This window comes from Alexandromys fortis, unplaced genomic scaffold (assembly GCF_014885135.2).
Source record: "Alexandromys fortis isolate MF-2015 unplaced genomic scaffold, M_Fortis_MF-2015_v1.1 scaffold_44, whole genome shotgun sequence".
In the NCBI taxonomy this organism is placed as follows: Eukaryota; Metazoa; Chordata; class Mammalia; order Rodentia; family Cricetidae; genus Alexandromys; species Alexandromys fortis.
Genome location: NW_026067921.1, coordinates 7,040,926 through 7,061,767, shown reverse-complemented (window position 1 = coordinate 7,061,767; position 20,842 = coordinate 7,040,926). Strand labels below are relative to the sequence as shown.

Below are 20,842 nucleotides of genomic sequence, written 5' to 3'. Positions count from 1 at the left end.
CTTAGCACTGCCCCGGATTAATAAAGCCTCACCATTGTACTGTGCTAACAGCCCCTGTGAGAGCCACAGCCCATCAGCTAAGCACCATTTGGCTGGGATCAACGGATGCACCATATGCAGGAGCTGTTAATTTCCTGGACATTATCACCATTTGCTGGCTTCCTAGGTCTCAGCAAAAGCTCGGAAAAACGTCTCCATTCCCTGGATGCAACCTTTGTGACCACAGCCAGCAAAACATTTCCTCCACCTAAGACACCCTCAGGCTCTCAGTCTGCAATGCTCTTGTCCAACACATTGGGTGCAAGGAAGCTGAAGTGTCAGGAAATATGTGGAAAGAGATGCTAATAGCATGCTGGGGTTCATGGTAAGTACACTGGTAAATTCTCCATATTAAAATTTGGGTAGCTTCACAGCAAGAGGGGTAAGCAGTGAGATGAGGCATCAGGAATTTTTCCCAATGCTTGTAGGGATTGAGAGGAACCTCAGAATGTGTTCCAGTGAATGATATCTCCTTCTGGCATAGTCGGAGTGTTGTTGGGGTTTAGTTCCCCAATTCGCAAGGCAGGGGAAGGAGGTGTGTCTTTCCCTGTCTCCGTTCAAGGCTGCAATGCTTGTGCTCACCCACAAAAGATATCAAAAGACTCACGTCTTTGTGAGTTTGATGTTGGTGACTAAAAGCACACAGTACAAGGTGGTCCCCATCCTCCACAAGACGTCAGTGCCACAAGCAATGGGTAGCAACCTCAGTAGTCAAGCACACAGCACAAAGTGGTCCCCATCCTCCACAAGGTGTCAGTGCCACAAGCAATGGGTAGCAACCTCAGTAGTCAAGCACACAGCACAAAGTGGTCCCCATCCTCCACAAGGTGTCAGTGCCACAAGCAATCAGTAACAACAGCAATAGGCAAGGGCTGCAGAGATGGCTCTGAGTTAATGAAGTGGCCAGTGCTGGGGTCTCTCACTTTCTGCATTCCAACCCCTGACTGACTTACTCAACTGCAGGGGCCTCAACTCTGTTCCAAATGAGAATTTGATTATCAGTAAAACATTTAAACATTAAAAATAAAACATTAAAAATAGGAGGGTGGCCTGCTTTCTTACTAATGTGAGAGTTACTGGGGATAGTTTAACAGATGTCTGTAAAGTACTTGCTGGATGAGAACAAAGACCTGAGATACACACCAGAACCCGTATGAGAAAAGTTTTGGATAAGGTACCATTCACTTGTCATCCCAGGGCTGGGGAAGGTGGAGCCAGGAGGATCTCTGGAGTTGGTTAGCCTGATAGTATAGCTTAATAGGTCAGTGTTTGTCTGGTAAGGTAGACAACAGACCTTGTCTCAAAAAGAAGGAGGAGGAGGAGAAGAAGAAGAAAAGGAGGAAGATTGGAAGGAGGAGAGTTGGGGAAGAAGGAAGAAGAGGAAGGGTGGAAGCAGAGAGGAAGTATAACGAAAGGTGAACAATTCTAAGGATAAGCACTCTAAAGTTGTTCTCTGGCCCCTGTGTGCATGCCCAACTGCATGCACACCTGCACACACAGACATATGAGCACGTAAATGAAAATAAGACAAAGATGCACGTACAAAAAGAATTCACCCCTTGGCTCCATCTGCCATGTCACGGCACCACAGGCTTCTCGAACGTTCCTGCTTTCTCTGTCTGAACACAGAGACTGGTGAGCTGCATCTTCAACCCTTTCACTTAATTCTGGATGCCATTTTAAAACCCGGTTCCTGAATGAATTGTGGCATTGTACAGTGGGACAAGTCCCCTAACACATAATTTCAATTGTGTAATGAGCAATGTTGTGGTCAGTCCATCCACAGTTTATAGTCATTACTCCATACCCTTCTGATGTCTAGAAGCACCATAAACGTAGACAAGGTGATGATAATTTGTTTTTCTATCAACCGCATTTTCCCCTGGTGTGGATGGGGGGGTGTACCTGACTTTATTTAGCTAGTTTTAACTCTCTGCATGGCTGTATATGTATGTCTAGTGATTCACCAATTGCCATGTTACGCTCCACCCCCTGCCCACCACTACATCACATTGCCTCCTCTGTTTATAACTTGACCTTTGCTTCTCTGTGTATTGGATAAAAGGTTTTCTACAATTCTCAAGAAGCTGATTTACTTCTTGTGGTATCTGTTCTTCCAGACCAACACCGATATGGAATTAGATTCTGCTTTGCTTGTTTGTTTGTAATTCTTTTGTATTTGTTTCCTTTAATTCACAGCCTGATGTTTCTGTGTATCATCTTACTGAATTTGGATGCAGTCTTTTCCCCTCCTGGTTCCTGTCTTTGGCACACATTGTATCCCAAGAATTGATCATAACCACACTGAGACATCAGTGGCCTGGAGAAAGCTTTAAGAATATATCCCCAGAGTCTGTACTTAGAGAATCTGATTACTTAGTTCCTGGAAATGAGGGAAGGGATGGAGAAAAGGGCAAAAGAAATGGTTACTGAACAATATAAATCATGACGGAAAGAAGCATTTCTGATGACTGTGGTCCTTGTGAAGAATGATATAATACAATAGGGTGTGTGTGCACACTAGTTATTACCCACTGCAGTGATAAACACCACAACCACAAGCAACTTATAGAGAGTTTATTTTGGCGCATAGATTCAAGGGAGGTTGATAATGGGTGTGGTGGCATAGAAGCATGCAGGTGAGTCAGCAGGTGACTGTTCATATTTTAATCACATACTGGAAGCAGTGAGGATGAACAGGAAGTGAGAGAGGGTGAGCAGGAAGTGAGGCAAGGCTATAAACCTTGAAGGTCCACCCCCACCAATGCCTTTTCTCCATGGTTCCATGTTCTCAAGGTTACATAACTTCTACCAAGCAGTGCCACCAACTGGGAACCAAATTCAAATGTATGAGCCTTTGGCGGGACATATATTTGTGTACTCACAGAATATTTCCTTCTGGAAGTTAAGAAAACTGAAGATGAGCCAACAATGGACTTCATTTTGTAAAATAATTGCTAAGTGGTGGGAAGAGAGCTTGGTTGGTAAAATAATTGCCGTGCCAGCATGAGGACCCGAGTTTGGATCTTCAGGAATGGCTCTGCACAATTATAATTCCAGGATGGGGAAGAGGAGACTCTGAATTTCTTCCTGAATTCACTGTTCAAACAAACTAGTTGAATCCTTGAGCTTTGGGCTCAGTGAGAGACCTGATCTCAAAGAATAAGGAAGGAGTGTTTGTGGAAAACATTGGATGTTGGCCTCTGGCCTACACACACACAAACACAGAGAGAGAGAGAGAGAGAGAGAGAGAGAGAGAGAGAGAGAGAGAGAGAGAGAGAGAGAGAGAGAGGAAGCCATGTTTACCTACAGACACTTGCGAAGATGCCCATCTGAAACACATACATATGCTATACACATTCACAGAACAGGAAACATATTAACATATATATTCACACAGAATGATACACTCTTGCTCACACAAATAACCCACAATCCAGTAATGATCCATAAGAATCCTATGTTTCGATGGGGAAATGTTGAAATAGGAGCTGCGGCGGGGCTGCGTCCCCAACACCCCGGCCGCTTGGCTAGCTCATGCCCGAAATAACAACACACTGCTTGGCCCATGAACTCTAGCCCTTACAGGCTAATTCTCGCACCTGGACTAGCCCATTTCTAATGATGTGTGTAAGCACCCCAAGGTGCGCTTACCGGGAAGATTCTAGCCTATGTCCATCGTGGGTCTCAGTTTCATGCGTCTGCCTCAGAGCGCAGAGCTATCACGTCTACCCGGGAGAGCTGAGCATGGCGTCTCTGCCCCAGCAGAGCTGTCGGGTCTCTCCGGGAGCAGAGCAGAGTCTGACCTCACTTCCTCTTCTGCCCAGAATTCTATTCTGTTTATGCCTCCCACCAATGCTTTAACCTATGAGGCCAGCCAAGCAGTTTCTTTAATTAACCAATGAAATCAACAGATTGATATATGACACTCCCACATCAGGGAAACACGTTCTGCCTTTGGAAAACTGATGTCTGCAAACTTTGGTCCTTTAAATATATCAATTTATGATTTCTTCCTGGATTCAGACATATTGCTTAGAGAAGCAAGGAGCACTTTTTTTTTTTTTTCAGGAATATTCGAGGCCAGAGGCTGAGTTTCTTTGAATGACTTTTCCACTAAGAAGGCAATACTCGGGGAAGAGGGATAAAATAGAGGCTTTTGTGTGCTGTATTCAACATGAAACACTCCTCCACACATTGGTCTTATTTCCTGTGATACTGTATCCATATAAAGCAGTAGGATATTGTACAGGAAGACCTAAGAAGAGCTGCTTCTAGGCCAGACTCCTAAGGATGGATCTGCGCATATAACCAGGATGTGCTGGTAATCCCAGCAATCAGGACACTGAGGCAGGAAGACTGACAGTTCCAATCCCAGGTCAGCCTGGGCTATAAAGACCCGGCTTCATACATCCAAGGGTTGAGGAAGAGCTTCAGTGCCTGGGATCTATACATAAGGCCCTGGGTTTGTTCTGCCCGGGTGCCTATCTCTACTCTCAGTAGTGTGCAATTCTTTTCACAGAATTCTAATAATCTTTTTGAATGCTATGATTGCAGGAATGTCTTTCTGATTTCAGTGTATCTACCACCTCACCAGGAAGGTGAAAAAAATCAACTTCAGGAAACAAATATGGACTTCTGAAGTTGAATATTATTTTTTCAACTTAGGATACTTTTGAGATAAAAAGAAAGGGGAGGAGGTGTTATAGTGACTGGATGTCAACAAGTTGCCCAGGAGAGACCAAGTCTCATGGCATCCTTGAGTAGGTTAAGTATCAGTTTCAAAGGGCATCCTGGGGATGGTAGGAACACAGTATCAGGCTGAGCACAGGGCTACAGTCACTCATAGTATTCAATTTTGTCTTGATTTTTTTTAAAAAAAATCTATTTTTCTCTGTATTTTATTTGTAACTGGTCAGTTCTTTCCATGCTGAGTCACAGGGATGGAATTGGGTCCTCAGGCTTGTCATCAGGCCTCTTCCCGCACTGAGCAATCTCTCTAGCCATACTTGCCTCATTCGGAAGGATTTTATATCTAATTCAGCAGGTGGGGATCTACAAGGACAAATGCCAATTTAAATAGAACAAATCATTAAGGCAGGAGGGTACACGAGGGCTCCTGGTATGGGACTCGCCAGCAGCACATGAAGGTATGCGTGTTTTCTCAAGTCTGCCTCTGGGCATAGTCCCTTCAAGAAGAATAAAAGGACTGACATTGTGCACAACTTGCAAAGGCTGGAACTCCTCACAGACTCTGAATGAAAACCCAGACCCGAGTCTAGAACACCTAGGCTGAAGGAGCGGAATGTGCAGGACCTCCCACACCACACCTAGGCACTTTCCGATAAATGTTGCTTTTTTCCAATACTGGCTATGCAGGAATTTCTCCGGGCATACTCACCCTTAAGCTTAGGAAAAGACCATCGAGGCCCTTGGAAAGAGCAGGGTATCACCCACAGACAGATTATGCAAATTGTTAGGTAAAAGCTAACGTAAATATTAACTTCAGAGGATTCTGCTTCAAAGGCCTCAGTTAATTAATAACTAGGATTAGACGGACTCTGATAATTTCAATATTGGGTTTTGAATCCCTGAATTCTACACTAGGGCCAAGGGGAGAAAAGCTTAAAAAAATATCTTGAGTCAAATTGACATATCCAAAAACACAGATGTCACAAATGTATTTATGGGCCTGTGGTAGGCCAACACTTGGTCCTTCCTGTAGTGAGAGTTTAAATACCAACTAGGAAGAAGACGCACTGTAGTTCTCGGTTATTGGAGGTGCGTATTCATGTGTCTACATGTGTCTACAAGAACACCCTGCACCAGTGTGGATGAGAACAGCCACTTTCATTATACGGTCAGTAACCAAGAGCAAAGAGCTACATCAAAAGCTGAGCAATCAGCCTGACTTAAAAGTATATTCCAGAGGCTGAGCAGATGACTCAGTGGTTAATGGCACTTTTTGCTCTTGTAGAGGACCTAAGGTCAGTTCCTAGCACTCCCATGGCAGCTAACAACTGTAACTCCAGAGCCAAGGGATCAGATGCCCTCTCCTGACCTCTGTGGGGCTTCTACTCTTGTGCGTATGCTCACTCATGTACACATGTACACCTAATTAAACTAAGATAATAAGACCCTAAGTGTGTTCCATAGCTGTATTGTAAAGTACTTACACGGGGGCCTCATATGAATGAGTGGAATGGGTTGGGAGAGAACTCACACATAGGTCCTGGAAGATAATAGCAGGCCAGTCTCCTGTTCAGTCAGGTATACGTCTACATAATCATGACTCTTGAAGTATTTTTCAAAGAAAGAATCCCTTCCCTGCCCTTGAATGTTTGGTAACATTTTGACATGAGTGGTTTAAAACTTTTGCCCACTGTTCCTTGCTGTTAAATGCCTATGTTAATGTTCTTCAACTATCCAGAATTTTCCGTGTATCTCAGTCAAATAAACACCTGTATGCTAAGCTATCGTTAGCTGGAATTATCTTTTCCTTTAAATAAAAAAAGAGAGTTATTTTGTTTTGTTATATGTATGGTTTTTGTCTGCATGTATTTATGTATGTGCATCATATGTGTGCAGTGCATGGAGGCCAGAAAAGGGTGCCTAATCCCTGGAACTGGAGTTATAGAGGGTTGGGTGGGTATTGGGAATTGAACCTATGTCCTCTTCAAAAGCAGCCAATGCTCTAAACTACTGAGCTATCTCTTCACCTCCCTAGTTAGGGCTTCTTCAATTTCTTCTTTTTATGAGTAAGCAGACCAATATTCCTCAACCAATAACTTTCTTAGCTCTACCTCAAGGTTGTTAAGATTTGTCATAGCTAAAATTCTTGGTCCACTGATATGGTAAGTCCTTCTGTCTATGTTTTGATTTATTGGCTAATGAATAAAGCTGTTTTAGCCAGTGCCTTAGCAGAATAGAGCTAGGTGGGAAAACTAAACTGAATTCTGGGAGAAAAAAGGCAGAGTAATAGAGAAGCCATGTAGTTGCCACCGGGGACAGATGCTTCCACTGGATCCCACCAAAATGTTGCTGGTAGACCACAGTCTCGTGATGATGCACAGATTAATGGAAATGAGTTAGTTTAGAAAATAAGAGACAGCTAGCAATATGCTTAAGCTATTGAACAGACAGTATTTCAATTAATATAGTTTCTGAGTAGTTATTTCGTGGTCTAAGCAGCCAGTAACGAATGAGCAGCCTCCTCCAACAGTTCAGAGCTTTTGCAATAAGGCAAATAGGATAAATGTTACAAACACAGAATAAGAAAAAGGTTTCATTGGCCATGACCATACCAATTGTAAAGCTCCTTCATTCGAGTAAAACAATAACAGTTGAAGAAACTAAGATAATTTGGTGGCCAAAATTCAAGTCGCTTTATTTTTGAGTTCTCCCACCCACATGGTCCCCTCAGTGCTGACCGACCACTGTCATTGGTCACTTGACATTCATTGACTGACTAGCCATCTAGATCACCCCTACAATACCACGAGACAATCCCCAGCAATATAGGTGTGGACAGACATCTCATCAGGTTCTTAGACTAAAGATTCGCCATGCCCCATGCAGGCCTCTCTCTGAATGAAGCCTGCAGCATCACACGGTCCCTTGTCTATCTCCCTAATGACTTCTGGCTTTTTACAACCCTAGTTCATTATAACTAACACACTGTTCAGCTCAAAACATTTATAGAACCCACAAAACATTTACAGACTAAAGCTTTTACAAATAGTTCCTACAGACTATTATTTGATAACAAAATATCTGAAGATATGCTAAGATTCACAGAAGATTTACCAGCACATCTGAATCCAATACACAATACTTTTTAAACCATGCAGAGGAACTAGGTTTTTGCTGCCATCAAAGCCATATGCCTGATGCCTTGTGGGTTTTCAAAAGCCTCACGGTACCCCTACAGGCAAAGCAGCATATTATTGTCAAAGAGTATTACAGATATTTTCACAACACAGGAAATTCGCACTGCTAAGTGATACCACAACCAGAAATCAAAGGCAAATGCATCCTTCAAACCTATATTCTTCACCAGCACACACTGATAAAATTTTTTAAATTTGCTTTTACCAAAAAATTGCAAACTTGGCTCTTGAAAGAAAATGTTAATTCTGGGGAAGGTTACTTGTAAGCGGAGGCTGCGTTTTCATTTCTCAGTTGCCCAGACCCGTATAACCACACAGAAACTATATTAATTATAACTGCTTGGCCAATGACTCAGGTGGTGCTGTCTGGGAGGGGATGGTACTGTCTGGGAGGGGATGGTGCTGTCTGGGAGGGGATGGTGCTGTCTGGGAGGGGATGGTGATGTTTGGTGAGGTGATGGTGCTATCTGGGGAGGCATTCCAGCCTTGCTTGAGGAAGTAAACCATTGTGTTGTGCTTTGAGACTCCATAGATTCTTGCTGCCTTCAGTTCTCTATGTATTTCATGTTTTCTGTAAAAGATTTAATTTCTGAGCATCCTGCTTCTGACACCATGTCCTCTTGCCATTTCCATGCCTCCCTATCATAACAGACCTATTCCTCTGAAACTGTAACTCAAAATAAAGTTTTTCATAAGTTTCTTTTGTGCACGGCATTTTCTCAAAGCAACAGGAAAGTGACTAACACACTGATCAATTACTACTTCCTGGCTAATTTCCTATTTCGCTCTTTGTATTTGAGGTATCCGTTGGTCTTTTCTCAGGCACACACTAGAACATGTTTGTTAGGGGTAGTAGCTCCCATAGTTTAAAGTGGGTGCCAGGTTGTTATTGGGAACTTAACTAAGGTGGCATTTTTTAATATTTACTACTAGTCATATAAGTTCTGTGTCTGTCTGTCCCTATGTGTGTCTGTATGGGGAAATGTGAACGCAAGTGCAGGTATCAGTTTTGTCCAATCCCCTAGATTCTGTGTCACAGAAGCACGAAGCAGGTATTTGGAAGTGAACTCAAGTCCTCTGCAAGAGCAGCATGCCCTCTTGACTGATGAGCCGTCTCTCCAAACCCAGAAGGCATTTTATTCTAAAATCCTGGGGATCTTAAAATGCCACACCACAAGCAACAGAGTGGGATGCTGATAAGAACAAGGATACAGGAGGCGATTTGGTGCATACTTAAATGGTAAAATATATACTGCAAGTAGCACACACCCTGCAGACTGCAGGTTTATATGATAATAAATAACAGTTATCGCTAGGAAAAGGGAAAAAGTGCCGTGAAATCCAATAGCTCAGTGAGAAATCTGCTAATACAGGTGGCCAAGCTTGTTCCATTTCATTGTCAAACGGAGGCTATTTATTTTCTTCTGGGTAGTTAAATTACAGAGTCATTTATTGCTGAAAGTTTTGCAATGGGCAGATGGGAATCTAAAGCAGGCTTTGGGCTCAAACTTTGCCAGGATTTACTTCACAGGCAGCACACTAAAACTGCAAAGTCCTTCAGCAAGCCTACGACAGAGTGATTCCCCACAGCCTGACCGGGTACACCTTCAGCAAGCCTACAACAGAGTGATTCCCCACAGCCCGGCCGGGCACGCCAGGTTTGGCACCTTGGATTTGGGACAAGGGCCAAGATGGCAGCCAGAGTGAGTAATTCTTGAAAGTCTTTAAATGATTCCTAGTGCAGACGGTTTCCTTACTGGGTGATAGGTCAGTGACTGGGGCGTGTGTGGGGGCATGTGCTCACGTGCATGCACATGAGAGAGATAGTCAGGCCTAGACAGGGATTCCTTATGTACACACATGCTGAAAATATTTAAGTCAGTGTCAACTTTGCCCGTTTTAATACAAAAGCTCAACTCTGTATATGATCATCTATCTATCATCTATCAATCAAATCTTTCATCTATCATCTATTTGCTTGTCTTTCTATTATCTATCTCTCATCTATCATTTATCAATGATCTATCATCTATTTACCTATCATCTATCTGTCTCTATCTGTCCGTCTGTCTGTCTGTCTGTCTGTCTGTCTGTCTGTCTCTAGCTCCTGAGAATTAAAAACAGCTGTGTGTTCATGATCTATAAGCCACTACTATCTGATAACTTCCAAAGTTTACAAATTTTATAAATAGAATGTACTACTTTCCAATAGCCATTTTATTTTAAGAATTAATTAATTAATTGATGAATTTACATATTTATATGTGATGCACACACATGTACACAATGCACATACATATGGAGGTCGGAGGATTCTGGTAGTCTGTTCTCTTCTTCTACCATGTAGGACTTGGGGATCAAACTTCGGTCTTCACATCACAACAGGTGCCTTAATCTCCTCAGCTATTCCCAGGTTCCTCACTTTGTATATTTCATTTAAAAAAAAAAAAACAGATTCATTTTATTTTTAAAGTGTGTGTGTGTGTGTGTGTGTGTGTGTGTGTGTGTGTGTGTGTACTTGAATTCAGGGCTCTTAGAGGCCAGAAGAGGGCACTAGTTCTCTTGGAACTGGAATTACAGGAAGTTAGTTGTGGAAACCGACTCAGATCTTCAGTGAGAGCCACAGAACTTTTAACCATAGAACTATTTCTCTACCCCAAGAATATACTTTAGGTTTTAAAGATTATTTTTTTCTTTTAAAATTTATATGTGTTTACACCTCTGTGTGCATGTGTACACCTGATGTAGTTCCCATATAGGCCAGAAAGAGGATCGGATTCTGAAAGCAGGAGCTCCTTGAGGCTGTGTGCTGTCTAGTTTGGGTTCTGGGAACTTGACTGGGGTCCCCTGTAAGAACAGGTAGTGCTCTTAACTACTGAGTCATCTCTTCAGCCCCTACTATTCTGTCTTAAGCATTTTCATAACCACTTCTTGCCTCAGTCACAGCCACACTCTATCTCTTGTTTTCTGGGTACAGGAGATTGCTACTTCAGTTGCCATTGACTCTTGCAAAGAACCTTTAAACCAGGACATGCATGTAACTTCCTGATTAACTAAAACTGTTAACTTCATCCGTCTCAATCCTTGACCAAATCTAAAGCTCCTAGGCATAATCCTGACAAAGAATATAAATCACAGACTGGAAAATTCTAATTCATATCACCTTGAATAACAAGAAAGACAATGAGCCCACCGCTGTCACTTGAGAGGAAACTGGCTCCCAACAGTCATGGTCAGATGTGATCTGTACATATTTGTCAGAATGCACCAACAATTGCTAGCACCTAAATGCTGATCTTCTAGAAGTCTGAGGCTGATGCTAGAAGGTTCTTAGAGAATGGACACAATCATAGCAAAACCCAGATGACTTCATCATGACATCACTGATTTCTGTGGGAACAGGGCCAGAAAATTAGACACAAGCCAGGGACAGATGCTCAAGATTTCAAGGTCTGTTACCTTTGGCATTCAAGAGTATGAAAATCTGGGAATGGTAAGTTCAGAACTATTAACAGGAAGAATATTTTAAACCTAGATTATTGATGAAAATTCAAAATGGCTGCCAATTGAACATCAACATTTACCCAGCATCCAAATGTCATCAGCAATATTTTTTGGTGTTTACTCTTAATACCTTTTCTCTTTCTTCTTTTTAATGTTTGGAGACCTCTCATTGTATATTCCTGGCTGATCCTGAACTCCATTATATAGACTAAGCTGTCCTTGAAATCACAGCAATCAACCAGCCACTGTTTCCAGGGTGCTGGGATTAGAAGTCATGCACCATACCTAGCTTATATCATTATGATGGCATCTCATTAGATTCCAAATTAAAATGAAGACAATGACATCAGTGTACATTGTTCCCGAGATCCATATTATCGTACCACATAGGCAGATTTTTCCAACACTACAGCAATCAAGGCACAAAATGACGAGGAACAATTTTCACTTTGTTGTAAAAATTCATCATAGTTTTACATACAAAGTTCCAGACAATGAATACTATGTAGCAACAAGTAAATATTGAAAATGATAAACATCAAGAATATTGCTCCCCAGGTAAACTCTGGGTATATGGGCCAAAGTGAAGTTCCAGTGATACAAAGGACATTAGCCATAAGCCATTTCCCTGCACAGCCTAGGGAAAAGGCTATCAGCTCAGAAGCCTCCCAAACATGAAATAAATGAATCACGATTTAGCACACATTAAGTTATTGGTAACTTTCTGTACTACCCCAGAACTCTGCTGACTGGGGGAAAGTTCTTTACATCAGTACATACATGTATATGGACTCCAACTCTGCCAACTAAAGAGAGGTCTAGACACCAGTACATCCGTGTATATCGACTAGAGATAGTTCTAGACACCAGTACATACATGTATATTGACTAAAGATAGTTCTAGACACCAGTACATCCATGTATATCAACTAGAGATAGTTCTAGACACCAGTACATACATGTATATTGACTCCAGCACTGCCGACAAGGAAAATCTTAGACTCCCATGCATACATATCTCCCTTTTCAGGCAAAGCAGAGCCCTCTACATGTATCCTTTAATCACCGGGGTCTCCACACCAAAGAGCTCATGAGTAACTATATGCCAAATCAGAGAGATTACAATAAGCCAGGTCTCGTGTATAGTTCCTTTTCCCTAGCAGCTGAGTACAGAAAGAGTTTAAACCATAATTTGGGGTCTGCTCACTACGAAGGACTAACATGTGCTCCCACACAGATACACACACAAGGGTCCACATGTGCACAGACCCTCTCTGTCTGAGCAGGCTTACCTTGGCCATCTGTGCTTGCACGCCATTTGCCTTCAAGGATGCTACTGCTTTCTGTGCGGCTGCAGGACTATCAAAATCTACAAAACCATAACCTGCAAAGATAGAAAACCTGGCATTAGTCATCACAGGCAGCAGGCACACTTCTGTCATCCAACGAATGCAGAGTTACTGTCGGCTATGAGTTCATTTCTTCCCAACGAAACCTGGCTAGACCCAAAGACTCTCATATCTCTGCTCCCAAGTGCTTTACGCGAGATACCGTAGTAACTCTAGATAAGAGGAGGTTAATTCTTTTTCCAGAGTACTTTGCAGACTGGGGTGCAGGGATGAAGCCCACTTAGCCCTAACTTGGCAGCTCAGGCAAAGCCTCGCTTTACTGTGCTCTTCCTGCTGCAGATTTGCTGCAAGAGGGAGGAAACCAAAGCACTGGAAATCCTTAAGTGTCTGAGGCTAAAATCCATTTTCCAGACTTCTAAAAACCAATACTCATAAAAAGCCATAAGAACAGATAAGTGTGATGGTCAACATTTATTGGAACCAGAACCACCTGAGAGGCCAACCTTTGGGCAGGTCTGTGGGGTTATCTTCTTTAGGACAGTAAGATGGGAAGGCCCCTCTGAATTGTGGGTAAGCACATCCCCTGGGAGGGGAGCCTAGATCTTGGAAACTGGAGGATTCAGTCTTTCTGTTTCTTGACTGTGGATGTGATGTGACCAGCTGCTTCAAATCCCCCCACTGTAATCCCCCTGCCGTAGGACTGTACTAGAACTGAAAACCTGATGAACCTTCTCATGCTTAAGTTGGTTTTCCCAGGGTAAGCCATCACAGCGAAATGTAAAGAAACAAGAACACTAAAGTTATTGTCAGAGGCTGCAATGGTGGTTGCCACATGGCAGGCAGCCAATAGATATGTCTTGGTTGCACAAATAAATAAAGGTTGTGGGTTAGAGTAGGGGTTTGAACCTACTTCTGGGCAATCACTCAGCCCATGGTTCCAAATTATATTCTCTCGATAACAGTTTGAATCATTGACTTTTTTTTTATATTTGAAAAAGAGTCATTTGATGAATAAACACTCCAGTCTCTAAAAACAAACACTAAATAGCCTTCTTACTTATTTTTTGGGGGGTGTCATAAATATATGATTCTGTTTGTGTGGTTATATGAGCACTTATAAACGTTTAGGGAAACAAACAAGCAGAACAATTAATAAGACAGGACTATTGAGAGAAAATGGTCTTCATGCCACCATTAGTCCAGGAATTTACCCAACAGCAAAGTCAGCTGCCAAGAATATGCTAAAATATGAACACTCCGTGGGGTGTGTTGGTGCACACCTGTGATTCTAGCATGACTGAGGTGGAGGCAGGAGAAGGTATGTGAGAGGATGTCTCAAAATCATATAAAAAATCAACAGTAACTGCAGGAGTGTACGTGTATTGTGGTTTGAATGTGCTGTCTCCACAGGCTCATGTGTTTGAACACTTGATCACCAGCAGGAGGCACTGTTTGAGGTTACAGAACCTTTAAATGATGGAGCTTTACTGGAGGAAATACATCATGGAAGGCAGGGTTTGGGGTTTTGTAGATGGGCCCTACTTGCTGTTTAATCTCAGCTTCCAGTATGAAGATGACATGTGGCCCATCAGCTTTCTGCTCTGACCACCATGACATCCATGCCTGATGCCAAGTCTTCCCCTACTCCTCTGCCACGATAGACCAAAATAAACCCTTTCTTCTGCCAGCTGTTGTTTGCCAAGGGATTTTAACACGACAATAGAAAAAAATACTAACACAAATCCATATACACATAAAAATATTATATATGATATACATAGTATATGAGTTATACATATAACATACATGCATATCCATGATACATATAAATATGCACATTACAAGTATTATGTGTTGTGCTCTTGAAAAGTCTATGAATGTATCAACACATCTACTCCTCCATGAAGATAGACATCTGTCTTATACTTTGAAGCTTGTCTCATTCAGAACTCCCAGGCCTGCCACTGAGGCAAACACACTATTCGTGTGCTATAACCCATTCCCACCCCAACCTCCAAATAAGAGTATCTGGGAATTCAATTACCAAGCTGGTTCTTTTAATTAACTTTCTAATTTTCTTCCCTCAAATCCCATCTTCCTCTTCTCCCTCCCAGCATGTTATCCCAAAATGAACCTGAAACACAGCAGTGTACAAGCAAAATGCTCCCACAAAACAGGGCTTCCAAGCTTACACTTCTCATACTTAAGGAAATGTGTTATGTGAGGGTTGGCAATTCTTCTCTTCATAAGATGGGGAGGAAAAGCAGCACAAGGAAGACAAACCAAAAACCAGAGTTATAGGCAAAGAACTAAAACTTCTAAAGCTTAGACATCATTGCCCACAGATCAGGTGCTGTTCTGAGGATGAGGGTGCTTTTATGTATGAAAGCATCACTGTGTCATAGAACACTGGCTCTTTGTCCACTGTATGAGGAAACTGAGGCACGGATTAACTTACACACTGGCCAAAAAAGCAGAAGCTGTTAGATGGCAGAGACACAGTGTGAAGCAAGTCTGCATAGAAATTATCCAGTGCCACACAGAGAACTGTTTCTAGCCCTGCTCTGGAGCCTGCATCCCTAATAGCCCTTGGCCCTGCCCTGGAGCCTGTATCCCTGATGGTCCTCAACCCCTCCCTGGGGCCTGTGCCCCACATGCCTGACAGTACTTGGATTTGGAATTAAGGGGTGAGTTAACACAATCCCGTGAAAGGCTCTCTCCAGCTCATTCTCTTTGCAGGTTGCTTCCTGGAGGGCCGGGGCTTGCACCACATTTCTCCATGGGAGGTGCAGATGGGGTTAGGGATGGCCTGCATTCATTCAGAGGCTCATTCTTCCTTCATGGGGCACTTGACCCAGCAGAATATGTAACGTGTAGGAAGCAACAGCTCCAGTTCCCACTCGTATGCAGCTTATTAGGTGAGTTAGAGAGAGATGTGACCAAATGGCCCAGCCAAGGAACCTTCAGATATGAAGGCCTTGCCTTCCTCGAAATAAAGGAGAATGGGGGGGGGGTAAGGGGCACAGAATGAGAGGCTGACCCTTCAGTACTGAGAAATCATGGAGATGTTCCCTCTAGCTAGAGACTGGGTGGCAATGGAAGAGGTTGGCAGAAAAAGTGGAGGCGACTGAAGAGTTTGCCCGGCAAGGCAAAAGAAACCTGATTGGGTGACAGAGAGGAAGTGAGTTACATTTTATAGGGAGGACCAGCAGGAGTTCACAGTTGACTGATTAGGCTGGGAGTAGGGAAAGTATAAGATGACAAGAATGGTTGCTTAGTTGGGTTCTGTTCTCCTTTGCCATGAGCCACTGGGTGAGTGAGCTGCAGTTCGCCGAAGTGACAAGACTGGCGGAGGACGCGCAGGAGTGAAGGAAGGTTGAAGACATGTCCAGTCAGAACACCCGTGAGAGCCGCTGCAGAAAAGCCATATTGCAGTTTGATATTGTGACAGTCGGTTTTGAATGTCTCCTTGATACCATCTAGAAATGCCTGGAAGTGATTTCCAACAAGAAGCTGTCTAGATCAAGTGCCCTGTAGGAATGTCTGTTCAGGGTGACCCAGTTCACTGTGGCATCACCAGTCCCTAGGTAGGGGTTGCTGAACTGTTGAAGAGTGAAGAAATGGAGCTGGGAATAAACATGAATGTGTTTCTTGCTGTCTGTTCTGGATCATGGATACAGCCCCATCATGATTCTGCTGCTACCTCCCCGCTGAGGGACACAAGTCCCTTCTCTCCTAAGCTGGTTCGGACAAGGTATTTCAACACAATAGCAGGACACACAACTGACACAGAGGCACATTAGACTGGCACTCAGTAAAAAGGATAAAATCAGAAATACATATAAAGTAGGAAACAACTTAAAATGCTAGTCACAGACATGGAGAGAGGGAAAAATAGTGAGAACTGGAGGAAGATTTAGATGTCAACTTGAACAACTTCAGCTCTTAGGTCTCAGAGGCAAGTTTGCAGAGAAGACTGAAAAGAGGACCAGAGAGGATGACGGACACAAACAGGAACATGTCCTCCTATAATCAGGCAAGAAGAACCCCAAGAGGGAAGAACTAGCCATGCCAAATGCAGGAGAACCTGCATGCATGGAGGAAGTGTGAAAATGCTCAGGTTCCTTAAGAGCACGGATGTCTGGAGCATGGTAAAGACTGAAGCTCGAGAAGAGGAAGAGTTAGGGGAGAAAATGGGAAAGGGCTGGCAGAGATAGCTGATGGAGAGAGACAAAATTAGATAATAGAAGAATGAAGTCAATGGGGGCTGTATGCATGCACGTAGCATGCACATATACATGTGTGCAGAGCCCAATGCTCTTCCTTAGGTGTCACTCCTTAACCTTAAGCATCAAGGGAGGATCCACTTACCATGATATCTAATGCACATGGAGCTTACTGAGTAGGCATGACTGGGTAGCCAGCACGCCCTTGGGACTGCTGTCACTTCCTCTCCTGCTCTGTGATTGCAAAAATATTGTCATCATGCCAAATATTACACATTGCTGCTAGGGACTGAAACCAGGTCCTTATGCTTGCACTGAAAATGCCTTCCTGAGGTGCATATGTGTCTTCATTCCCATGTGAAGTCAAGGCAAAGACCACTGAAACTCACGTCAGTGATTCAAAAGTATTTGCGGGTCACCTACGGCAGTGCATTGATTACACTTTCCAGTTCTGAAGAAGGAGTAAGGGAAATCAAGCTGAGAAGAGAGCCAAGCTTCATGACAACAAGACGACGATCATGAAATACCCTGCCTGGGAAGATGCAGGCACAGGTGCATCTGGGAGCGATATGGGCATGCCGCCCCCGCACCAGCAGTCACAGGGAGGAAGAAGAAAGAGTGCTCTGGCTGCGTTGGTTGCATCTCTCCGTACTGTGACCAAGGGTACCTGACAATGGCAGCTCAGGGGGAATGGCTTATTCTGGCTTTCAGTTTGAGAGGATACATTCTGCCATGGCAGCAAGAACGTGAGAAAACTGGTCTGGAGTCTCTGCAGTCAGACAGAGAGCAGACACAAGCGGATTGGTTTGTCAGACCACGAGGCCACCCCTAGTGACTTGCTTCCTTCAGCAAGGCTCCACAGCCTTCCAAGCAGCATCTCTCGTCACATGGCCAAACTTCTGGGAGGCATTTGTGACCAGCTGCCATTTCCCTGTACAGCCCTAGTTGCTGGATGTTACCTAAGCCCGTATTCAGCAAATCCTTGTCAAAGTACATAAAACGTATGTTTAAAATATGTAAACTTACAGGAGGGATTATAGTGTTTATTAATTAACAGGTTGAAAATGTCACAATGAAATTTTGATTTACAAACAACAGCAACCAAAACCCAATGATACCCCTGCCGTCAGCCATGCCTATCCTGCATCATAACCCTGTGTTACAGGTTCCTCTTCCAGTTCCTTTCCTTCACTTCCAACCCTACGCACAACACAGTATATTAGAGAATCATGACATGACTCTTCCAAGCTCTACTCCTACACATACTTAAGCCATTTCCACAAGGGCACCAGGCACCCTGGGCTTTCTCTCAGTGAATTGACAGCTGAATTCTGGGGCAAACGAATGACCCCAAACTTGTAGGGATGGCACCAGGCCAACAAGAAGCCAAGATTCAGCATACAGACTCAGACTAGAGAGCCACGGGTCTGACCTGTGGGATGTTCGCACATACTTGTTTCAGTGAGAGTCCGGAGGCCAACGTGTCTCAAGAAACCTTGAAAAATACGTCAATTCTGTAAATAAACATGGCGTTTCTGAGGTTTACGAGGGTAAGAGCTACATCACAGTCAGAAGAAAACGCAGTGAAATACAAGGCTGGCTCTAAAACACAATGCTGCGTTTAGTAAGGGATAAAAATCACTTTAATTTGGTTTCAATTTGCTTTCCTTCCTGATAAATAATTAAGGCGTTCTCTGCATCTGGCAAGGGGAAGGGAGGCAGAGTCATCCAGCCCAGCTATGGTGCTTTCAACCCTACAGAGCCCCCAGGAAGGCTAGCCAGAATAAACTAGAGCCCCCAAGGATGGCTAGTCAGGGCAAACTACAGAGCCCCTAGGAAGTCTAGCCAGGACAAACTCAGCCCATGAGGAAAGCTAGCCAGGAAAACTCAGGCACTGAGGAAGGCTAGCCAGTGCAAAGTCCAGAGCTCCTGAGGAAGACTAGCCAAGGCTAACTCAGCCCCTGAGGAAGGTTAGCCAGGGCTAACTCGGCCCCTGAGGAAGGTTAGCCAGGGCTAACTCGGCCCCTGAGGAAGGTTAGCCAGGGCTAACTCGGCCCCTGAGGAAGACTAGCCAGGGCTAACTCGGCCCCTGAGGAAGACTAGCCAGGGCTAACTCGGCCCCTGAGGAAGACTAGCCAGGGCTAACTCGGCCCCTGAGGAAGGTTAGCCAGGGCAAACTCAGCCTGCTGGCTGTGCTCCCTGCCTCCCCCAATGACGTCATTGCCCTTGGTGACAGGTCCAAGCAAATTGGTTCCGAATGTCACTGTTTATTCCCCACACCCAGAGCTTGTTTTTCCTCCTGGTCAGGGAGACAAGGCCAGCAGCTCCGCAATTAGCCAGAAGTGGAGCAACGGGAGAGAAAGAACCGCAGGATAATTAGGTCATCCTGCGAATGCACTCTTCCATCGACATCCTAATCAATGCCTCCCTGAAATGCTTTATACCTTCCGCGCGTAGTTAAAGTTTTGTTATTGCATGGCATTACCAGAGCGATGACCTTCCAGAAAAAATAATCTATATTAATTACAACTTAACTCTACAGGATCACCAGAGGGACTTTTGTCTGGTCCCTTTCCTGCAGTCATAGGTGACATATTCCACAGACCTTTATCTTTCAAAAACTATTGTGCAAAGATGGATTTGGAGTTTCATTAAAGTCTCTTTATCACATTCAACAGTTGATTGTAGGTTTTTATGTTGCTGCTGGCTCTTTATATTGGCAATTAAAATTAGGTATTCATTTGCCAATATTGGGGTTGGTGGGGTAGTGTGTGTGTGGGGGGGGTGCAACTGGAGAACTTCTCCTTTAGGTTTTTGGTACCCAGTTCATTTGGTCTCAGAATTTTATATGCACACTGAATTCCGCACCAGTTGCGTATTCTTTGTCTTGGGAGTGATTCTTATAGAAGGAACCCCTCTCAGAACACAGATGCAGAGCCAGCTGGGAGTCCAATGTGATTTCCAGACAAAACAAGTGAGGGCTTTGGCTGAGACTTCTACATGAATCTCAAGTCCTGCTCAACTGTTCACAGATGGGATGCTTGAGAATTCAACTTCCTTTGGTGGCTAATGGGGAAGGATTCAGGAGGTTCTACCCTTGTTTGATGATCAAAAAGCAGTTGATAGCTGCAGGAGCATAAGAGGAGAGAGGGAGAGAGGGGGAGAGGGAGAAGAGAAAGGGGGGACAGATGGGAGGGGCAGGTAGAGAGAGGAGGGGGAAGTGGAAGCACACTCTCTGTCTTGCATGGGCAAAGAAGCTCAAGCCTGCTCAGCTGTGGAAACAGACAATTTGTATTTAGTAGAACAAAGACCTTCCTAAAATTGTTTCCATCATTACAGTCCTAAATCGTGTATACATAAAATACCCTTAAATTAGAACTTGGGATCTCAAAGTTTTACATATTAAAGGGAGACCCTCTTTACTGCCCGTACAAAGGGCTGCAGCACCAGACCCCCGCAAATGGGAACTAAGATGGATGCTGCGTCCACACAACAGTAGGGCCACTTCAAATGGGACGTTCTCTCATTATTTTTACACTGCTTGAGAAATCATATCCAGCCAGACCTGAGTCAGATGCCCAAGCTCACTGCCCTCCTTCCTCCATAGAGGTGATGTTTAAATAGAGTGATTACTGCTTCTGACTGAGAGTCAAGACTAGGACTTGGATCATTATTTAAGAGCTCAGTGCAATCTTTGTGCTTTACTGGGACTCAAAATACACACAGTTTGGCTATTCTTCTTCTTCTGGAACGGCTATTATTTAGCTGCATGGCAGAAATGCAAGGAGCAGCCGATGTGGGTATAAATGTCAGACTGACCTGCAAGAAGCCTCCT

At 43.8% G+C, this 20,842-nt stretch overlaps 1 protein-coding gene across 17 annotated transcripts in view; it reads right to left on the bottom strand.

The window, feature by feature from the left end:
- Positions 1–20,842, bottom strand: part of Rbms3 (RNA binding motif single stranded interacting protein 3) — a 1,002,574-nt gene that overhangs the window by 367,585 nt on the left and 614,147 nt on the right. For all 17 annotated transcript variants that reach the window (XM_050141447.1, XM_050141449.1, XM_050141450.1 and 14 more), the window contains one exon: positions 12,725–12,816. In XM_050141447.1, the coding sequence (XP_049997404.1) occupies positions 12,725–12,816 (92 nt within the window). The remainder of the gene's footprint in view (positions 1–12,724; positions 12,817–20,842) is intronic.